The sequence below is a fragment of the Lepisosteus oculatus genome, chromosome 21 (assembly GCF_040954835.1).
Source record: "Lepisosteus oculatus isolate fLepOcu1 chromosome 21, fLepOcu1.hap2, whole genome shotgun sequence".
Classification (NCBI taxonomy): domain Eukaryota; kingdom Metazoa; phylum Chordata; class Actinopteri; order Semionotiformes; family Lepisosteidae; genus Lepisosteus; species Lepisosteus oculatus.
In genome coordinates, this window is record NC_090716.1 from 7,520,237 (window position 1) to 7,529,774 (window position 9,538).

The 9,538-nt window shown below is 35.2% G+C and overlaps 1 protein-coding gene across 5 annotated transcripts in view; it reads right to left on the reverse strand.

Moving 5' to 3' along the window:
* Positions 1-9,538, reverse strand: part of LOC102685698 (doublecortin domain-containing protein 1-like) — a 108,575-nt gene that overhangs the window by 56,408 nt on the left and 42,629 nt on the right. For all 5 annotated transcript variants that reach the window (XM_015338463.2, XM_015338464.2, XM_015338462.2 and 2 more), the window contains 4 exons: positions 6,419-6,511; positions 5,154-5,324; positions 1,208-1,309; positions 138-304 (listed from right to left, as the gene is read on the reverse strand). In XM_015338463.2, coding sequence (XP_015193949.2) covers positions 138-304; positions 1,208-1,309; positions 5,154-5,324; positions 6,419-6,511 — 533 coding nt within the window. The remainder of the gene's footprint in view (positions 1-137; positions 305-1,207; positions 1,310-5,153; positions 5,325-6,418; positions 6,512-9,538) is intronic.

Genomic DNA, 9,538 nt, shown 5'->3' on the forward strand with positions numbered 1-9,538 from the left:
GAAAATTCCCAGGGTTGTAATAAAAACAGTTGCTGTGTCTGACTTGGGGGCAATGTAGGGATTATGCCACGCTTTGAATTAGCTTGTCAAAGGCTGCGAGCGAGGAGACTCTCAGAGATATCAAATACAATTCTTACCGGTAGTCTTCGCCGTATGACACCCAAACCTTTTGCTCATTTTGAAGGAGAAGTGGATTCCGTATTACTGTTCCTTGTTCATCAAACAAACAAGCAGGGATAAGCTTCAGACCTGAGGGGCTGTAACCTGGGGAAGACTGCACTCTTTGATGAATCATCTGCAGTAGCTGGGAACGGAGATAATTTATTTTTTAAAAAGAAAAGATAATAGGGAAAGGTAAAGACATAAAGAAGCAACTGGCTCAATCATTTACCAGAATAGAATGGTGACACATAACAATTGAATTACAAATAGATGTTAAGGAAGTGTGAAATGACTGAGCTGTTTATCTTGGTGTACACTGACAAAATGAGCACAGGCTTTTAACCAGCAGGGGGTGCAACAGGATTATTATTGGGCTCTGACCCCCCATCCTGATACTGAATACTAATGCTCTGGCTGTACAAAATAGGATTTTGTCTGACAGGGATGGCAACACTTACAGACCAGAAGCAATGATCTGTCATTCAAAAAATGCCAATTTCTTTTTCCACATCTTAATTTAAATCTATATTTATCGATAGGTATGTATCCTTATTTATATACTGTATACGGCACATGTCAGTACATGTAAACATACATGTATAAATACTGTACATTAACATACATGCATGCATGTCCTTTACTTTACAGTCTACACGTACTGATTTTTAATCAATACTTTCTTATGTACAACCGGAAAAAAAAAACTGGAATGGGTCAAATGCCAATATTAGCAATGTTCCTATACCGTACATGCAACGGAATAGTTTCTTCTAGTATTTTTGTAGTGCACACAAAAAATAAGGCACCGATGATAGTGGCTTTATTTCTAGTGTCCAGTATTTCTTTCTGCTGTTTGAAATCCCTTAATCTACCATAAAATTGGTATCACACATATAAATATATCTATCTGTATATATCATATTAACAAAGAGTGGGAAGCTGTATCTGCGTGTGAATTGTAAGGTAACAAGTAGTCCACTTATTCTTACGCATATCGTATAGAATTATCAATACTGTGCAAAAACATTTCTCTCTTTCAACCTACCCGGTTCATCATAAGATTTATGTCACTGCCACACCCCTTTTCCATTTCTATTTTACTGATGTGAACAACTGTCTCCCCAGTCTCCTGTCCATTTTCATAAACCTGTAAAAACATATATTTACGAGACAAATACAGCTTTGTGACAATATTTTACAATGCATCATGCAATCTTTATTTTGTTCACCTGGAAATTGGCAGCTATTTATCATTACAACCCAAATGTTTATTTTTATAATAGTTTTAATTTGACTAAAAACAAAACTGCCAACAACTGCAACTATCTATGTTTTATGTATTGTCAATGACCATAGATTGTTATATATATTTGCATGACCTTAGACCAGGGTTAGCTAAATTCATGGTTTTGTCTTGATGAATGTTAACAGATGAAAATTCAGAATCTACATAGATATTACAAGTGACTTAATGAAGAAGGCAGTTACAACTTAAATGTACTGTATGAAGATGAAACAGAATCACTTATAAAATTTAGTTTCCATTATTTAGTGATTTAGATAAAAAAAACAATGCTTCATGTCAGAAACATCACTTTAATTCTTGCATTTTTAATCTTCAACAGTCTTAATATGTGTAATAATTCCTCTAAATTATGTCATAACTATGACATATTATTGTTTTTAAGTAATTTAAATATTTTTTAGAATTGTGGACGTTATTGAAAAAAATAATTGAACACTATCAAAAATAGCAGGTCATTTAACTGATGATCTGTAACTTGATCATTCTGTACAATTTGTAATTGATCAAAGTGAGCTCATCATTGCCTCAAAAGCACAGCACTCCAGTAAGTGGCCAGTAAGTGAGAATTTACTTTAAACTTTTGAAAAGGTCCTTCCTGTTGTGATCTACGTTATTACAGTCTTACATTATCTTCCAGGAAGTATTCTGATTTAGGATGAAGGACCTTGATATTGACCAGCATAAAAATCAGAATTTACCAACAACAAAAAAGAGCAAACAAACTCTTAAAGGATAAATAAATTGGGCTTATTTTAGGTTTTGCAAAAACTTTTTAACTCCAAACATTTCACTTAAGTTTTGTACAAATCGACATCTTCATGTTGATAATCCAGAAATAACTCAGAATGAATCACTACTTCAGAACCATCCAGAGATGAACAGGGACGTATTTTTGAATTCACTGATTACTGAGAAACACAGACAAAAGAGTATCCTGATATAACTGCTCAGGGCTCTTTACGTACAGTACTTGCTTAATTTTTACACTAATGGAAATTCCTCAAAGAAAAACATCTTGCACCATACACTACATAACTAACATTTGCAGACCAAATATATTGCTATTACCTTTAATACTTTAATTCATATACAGCATTGACATAAATTAAATTAAACTGCTCATCAGGGTATTTTCAGTGTATTTATCTTGCATTAAAACCTAATAGACATCTTTTAATTAAAAACATTTTTGTTAGTCAGTTTCAAATTATGGAATGTACTGTATGCAATATACAGTACCTCTCAGCCCTATTCGTCAACAAACTCTAAAGGTTTTACAAAACTTGATACACTTGTTGTGATTATTTTTAAGGACAACATTATAATGTAACATTAATATTTAAAGTGTTTTCCATATAGTATTTATAGTTGACATATCGACAAAATAATGCAAGGAAGTTCTAAATCAAACACGTTGAAGATGAAAATTTTACACTGCTGCTTTCAGTTATATTTTAAAACGCATTAAAAAAAGCTGTTTCATATTTGCTTCCATTAGAGTATATACAGTACATCCAGTTAAAGTCAATCAGCAATGACTAAAAACAAAACCTGTGTCAAAGGCTAAAGGATTCTCTTTTCTCTCTCTCTTTCACAAGCAAAACTTTTACTCTAGGTCACTGAGAAGGCATCAGCTGAAGTCAGGTACTGTAGCTCTTATCACCTGATGTAAAATAGCAACTTCTTCTGCACACATGGGGTCGGCACTCTCAATATGCTGTCTGTTCTCGCTTCAGAAAATTAGGTTGAATATTTTAGGTAGAAATAACCTCAGATGGCCGTGGCTTCTTATTATTGGCATCCATTAATCCTTCTGGTTGTGTGGATCCTTGTTTTTTTCCTAAAGAACAAAGCTCCTAATCCCTTTGGGTTCACGCAAACCCGCACCATACTCTACTAGACAGGACACAGCTTACAGACAGAAATTTTTTCCCCAGTTTAAATTCAGAGTGATCCAGACTCCTGAGGTTTCTTGGATGCGTAAACTCATGTGCAATTAATTTAGCTGCAGGCTAATGATTAAAGAAAAAAGGCAGCTTAATGAAAATAAACAATGACAATGATGTACTCCGCCCCTCTCTTCCAGCTCTTAATAAAAAATATTCAGCATCTGCTGTCCATTTAGGCTTCAAGTGAGTGTCACATTATGCCATAGCGCAGATGTGACAGGGCTAACTCTGTAAAGCAAGTAAAGCAAATATTCCATGAAGAGCCACTAATTGAGAGGTAACAAACAAATTAAGTGTTATGCGAGAGGACAAACTCCCTGGGTGCAGGAGTGTCTGTGGCAGTAAGGTTCACTGGGTACATTTAGGCCATGTGTCCACTGGGATAGTGTTGTAACTTCGGTAGGCCCTTTCTTTCCCCACTGGCCGCCCAGCTGGCAATCCCCAAGGTACCTTTGCGGATGTCAGGGAAAGGGAAGAAAACCTGCCTCATTACAACAGGCACTACAGGGGAGATGACATTTTTAATAAACGCAGGCCTTAAATCAGATTAGCAGTCCTCTATTTCTTTGTCACTGGTAACGCAAGGGAAACTTCACCTAACCCTGGGAATAGTCATGAAGGATTACTGGTGTTTAGGAACACCAGAAATGACACAATGTGTTCCTGGCTGCTTTCGTTACAAAGGAATCCCTTGCTCTTTCTAATAATGTCACAAATTCAGGGGCTGAACACAGTGATGGGACGCCGTACACATGTTAATTACAAACCAGCATTCTTACCAGCTTTTAAAAGAAAATAAAAGGAACTTAAATCTTAAATGCCCAGATTAACTCCATTAGACATTTTCAGGTTTGGCGTTGATTTTCGAAAAATAATAAACACTCCAAAGTGTATTATTTTTAAAAGATACTGCTCTTTGCATGTGCAACAAGTGCACACACTGTACATGGCAGGCGTACTGTAGAATAGGTGCTTTCTATTAAAATGTTAAAAATGTGAATGTCTTTCATGTCCAGAAAAAAATTCTTAACTGTATGTATGTTTTTCATTATATTTCTGATGATCAGACAAATGAATCAGATGTACTGTATATATCTATACTGTATATAGATAAGAATTAATTGCATTAAATCACAGTTTGGCCAACTATAGTATCACCTCTATTCGTTCTCTAAGATCTAGATTTTCTATAATTATTCTTAGATGTAGTCGTGAGTCGGTGTGGTTTTGCCCTGCTTACTGTAATAAGATCAATGATGTGAAACCATGGGTTTCTCAACATTAAGCTTGTAGGACTGGACAGTATAAGACCATGCCCCCTGGAAAATGGCAAACACAGTGTGCTACATACAGTACACTGTTGTGCAATATGATCACAGCTGATTTATATTCACATTTGAACACTTCTGCCTACAGTATGTCAAAGAATCCTTTGCTCCACTTTTTTTTGTGTGTGTCTAATCTGAAATAGCACAACCTGTGAAACTTAGTCCAAACTACTGTACGTATACTGCAAAGTGCAAAAAAAAAGATGGCAAATAAGGCTCACTTTAAAACTTATCACCACGGGGAATGACTCAAGACATCCTGTCAAAACTGTTCATCTAAAAAAGGTGTTTATGGAACAAGGCAACAGGTAGTGAAATTTAAGCTCTAACAATGTGTAAAGCTAAAGCAATATTGTGTTTCCTTTCAGGTTTTTGATGACAAACTGACAAGATAAGAGTGGCACTCACTTTTAGCTGCAGGCCTTGCGGGGAATTGGAGTTGGGCGAAAGTTGTTTAATGTGCTGGAACACATAGCTACTGTGTTGCTCCTCTTCAGCCTGTAATTGCTGGGCGAGTTTTGAGAGCTGACCCTTGTGCTTCTTGATAGCAGTTCGTAATTCATCAATCAGCTTGTCCACCTGAAGGGGTTAAATTGCAGGGGAACAGTTACAGAGAGGTAATTACTTCTGTCACACCTATTAGTCTTTTGCAGAGACAAACAACTTGCGATCATCTAGATGCTTGTTAAGAATGAATTACTGCTTTCAAGAGAACAGGGAAAGAAAGTTAAACTCAGGACAAGCCTGGCTTCACCACTGCCTTAGGTCTGACTGTACTTGACTGTTCATATTCGAGGAGATATGGTGTTCATATTTGCAGGTATAAATGCTGTTAAAAGCTTTGTGACTGTGAAAAGAAAGTAAAATTGGAAATGGTCTTTGTAATTACAGAGATTGAGCTCAGTTTAAACTGAATAGGAAATTTAAGAAAAGTGCTGCTTCATTGTTTAAATTACATTTTGTATATTTGGTAGATACTGCACATAAAACATAGTATATCACTAGACAGTTCCACACATCTTAACAGTTAAATACACTTTGCTTGGGTGGGGGTAAGGGGGATATTTATATATACTAGCTATACATTTTTAATATTTTTATCTTGAACAAAATACAATCATTTAATTTCCAGTCAGTCCAGGTGCATTAAAAATATTCTCTACCATTTTATAAAAACTTTTTAAATGGAGCTGCAATCACTGTGAAAATGTTAATTCTTTGTAAACTCTTTGAGAATTTACATTGTTGAAATCAACACAAATGTTAGTAGTGAAAAACTAAATCAACGAAGGGTAATCTTTCAGTGGCTTACCTTGCATAGATTTACACTAAATTTAACTAAAATGTAAAAAATATCAGCATTCAAAGAACAAAATCTACTCTGCTCAATATGTATAATGATTGAATCTGGTTTATTGGTTTCAAGACATTCTTTTCAGGTAAATATAGTAAAATAGCACCATTCAAATAAATTTGCTAATATAATAGCAAATGCACAACAAATGCACCCTGTTGACAAGATATCAAATTAAAATACCGTTTCAGAATGAATAAACAGGCAGACACATTCAATCATATAACAGAATCAGAAAACTAAAGGAAAACTCCTTGGAAATTTGAAATAATCAAAAAATAAACATATTTGATAAGGTTTATTGCAATGTTGTACTTACACTTTCCTGTGCACTGTACAGCTCTTCTGTGGTCAGAGAGAGAATCTCTTTTTTCAGAACTTTCTCTGGACTGTTATCTAGCGCAAAATTCAGCTAAAGATGAAAAATAAAAGTGTTTCACAAAGGCTTCCTTAACAAATGGGACTGTATATCACATCCTAAAACCAACACTTTGTGTTATGTCAAGAACATGGCAGTTTCATCATTGCCTTCTTTGACACTAAAATCGCTTTTAAAGCAAAACAACTCACTGAAATCACACCAAGTAGCTGTCAATTCACTGGACACAGCTTCATCACAACATATTTCATCACAACAACCAAAAAAAGTATACCCATCAAAGGTTCCGGATCTAAACCTGCTTACTGCTTTCTTTGCTTGTGTGCAACCATCTTCAATTTCATCTTCCTTGCGTCCAGTTGTGTGTCCTAGCTAACTGGACTGGCCTTACCATCATCTCTGACTTCTCATGCTAACTTTCTTCTCTTCTTTCTTCCTGCAAACATCAGTACTGTGTGTGTGCTTTGTTGTTGCAATACAACATTTGTGTTCAATTTATGAATGCAATTTCTACATTTTGACATAGTTTGTACTGGCAGATGAATACCACAAATTTTGTTTTTGAACTAAATATCAAAAAGGTCTTCACATTGGTCTAATTACCAAAACTATGTGTAAATGTCTGTGTTGTTTCAAGACTTTCTTGAAGGCTTTATTATTATCTTTCTATAGATTTCAAAAACATTGTAAAAGTTGATATTCAACCAACTAATTTTTACCTTTGAAACTATTATTCATTCATACTGAACGCACCTGTTGCTGCTGCACTGCAGTTCACAGGAGCAATTTGTGTATTAATATTTTAAAAACAAAAAAATGGAACCCATACATTAGATTATTCAATAATATCTTCTACTGTATGTGCATTTACAAAAGTATAGTATGTTGCATTATCTATAATCTATATGAACAAAGATATAGTTTGAGAATTCAATGCTAGAGCATTACAGCGTCCGTAATCTTAGTTTTCTCTTCATGACTTGAAACAGGAAAAACAGGAATATCACTAACAAAAAGAAATAAGAAAATATCACAGAAGATGCCATGAGGACAACTGATATTTAGTCATATCTTTAAAAACTAGGGACAAAATCTGGATTGCCTTGTTGTTTAAGATGTGTTCTTAAAATGCCACGATGGACATAAGGAGATGTTATGTGTGATATGTGATGTAAAACCAAAGAATATAACGTGGATTAGGAAAAAGATTCAGATTATAGATGTTTAAATGTAGATATTATTTGGTTTTAACTTTCTGTAAACCTCAGTATATTAATTACACTTCTAGACAAAAAAGAAAAAATATTTATAGAACCATTTACATCCTTGACAACCTTTCCCAACAGTATTTAATTACTGAACTATTGACAGTCAAGTAAAAACATGTAATGGAAGACTTCATAGCCTGTTACCCTACAAAACACTGGGACAAATTACTTATTTATTTATACAGAACACACTTCTAATAGCCAGCTGCAGGTATTTTCTGAAAAGTGCATTTTAATAAGGTTCTATTCAGAAAATGGACAAACGGGGAAAGGAGGTTTATGTTAGAGAGTTAAACTCGGGGGCCCTTCCCTCTCTTTCTTTCCCCTTTTCTTTTTTTTTCTGCTCAGCGCAAAATCAATCATTTGTCCAGACTGTGGGAGTCAGAGTTAGATACTGAAAAGAGACCCATATATAAACAAGTCAATAACTCATTGTGGGCTATTGTTGCACTAGAGCAGGGTGCATACAAAAAGCTGTCCTGGCTCCTCACAGAAAGAGTGTCACTGTATTCAGTGGCCAGGAGGGGCCCTTTGTTTCCAGCCATCGCTGGCTGCACTTTATGCATGGGAAAGAGAAGAGACTGCTTACGGCAGAGCCTGGCCTGTCACTGAACACTGGCTTGGCACTCCCTTCTGCGATATGATGGCTAGAGCTTGAATCAACCTTTCTTTTTCTAAGAAAGCTTTAGCATGGATCCTATATTTCCTATCGATTCAGATGAGAGACTGCTGATTTCAGATACCTTTCAGGTTTTAGGAGTAAATCCTCTGTCACCAATCACTAGATTTGTTAGATGTGTTTATATACAAAATATTAGGTTCCACCTGGATGTGCATCACAATGCATAAAATTGCCAAGATGTGAGAGCACGTACAAGAGAGGACTTAATTTAAAAATAAAGCCCAGGAGAGACCCATGCCTGTTATACAGTTTCTTCAACCAAGAGTACCTCCATTTCTTCTAAAAATTACAAGATACAACAATAAAGAATTTCAGAAATAAGTAGCAGCTCACATATTCACAATTTTGCAATTAATATTTTTTATTTGATTTTAAAGATATTAAATAATGTATCAAAAGTTTATTGTCCTTTAAGTGAGAAAAACATTTAAGGTTCTTCTTCTAATCAGAGAGATTATTTCAATGTGCCACAAAACAATAAGAAAGGTTCAGTCCAGAGCTGAAGAAATTGACTCAATACTGTGCAATTTGCTATACTGCATTGGTATCTACTATAGATCTTTATGGCTAAATAAACTTAGGAAAATCTCAAGATTGATTCAACTTCAGAATTCACTAGGCAGGAGAGAAATATTTTGTGCTTTCACGCTCTATGTTTAGAAAAAATAGTACACACTGTGTTAATTAGCACACTTATTTGGATGTTCTGAGTGCCTTTTCACAAGATATTAAGGATGCCAACTTGTTGTTGTAACACATTCATAGTTACAAAAATGAACATCCCATCACCTTTCACTGACAACAGAAAGCTGACCCTAGAGGAAATGGAAATTCGACAGAACTTGCTACTTGACCACACTGAGGGAATTCCAAATGCAAAACCACCTTCCCTCTTCAACAAGCAAATATATATAAAAAAAACATTCTTTCATGGCAGATTTCACCATGTTTTTAAGTGTAACAATATACCAGCCAGCGTGTAATGCAATGTTTCCTTTTGCCCCCAGCAGTTTGGAAACTGAAGTTGTGCCCTCAGTTAAACAGGTTACACAACTGTCCCTCAAACTCAATATGATCTATAGACAGAACAGTTGGAGTTCTGTACCGTCA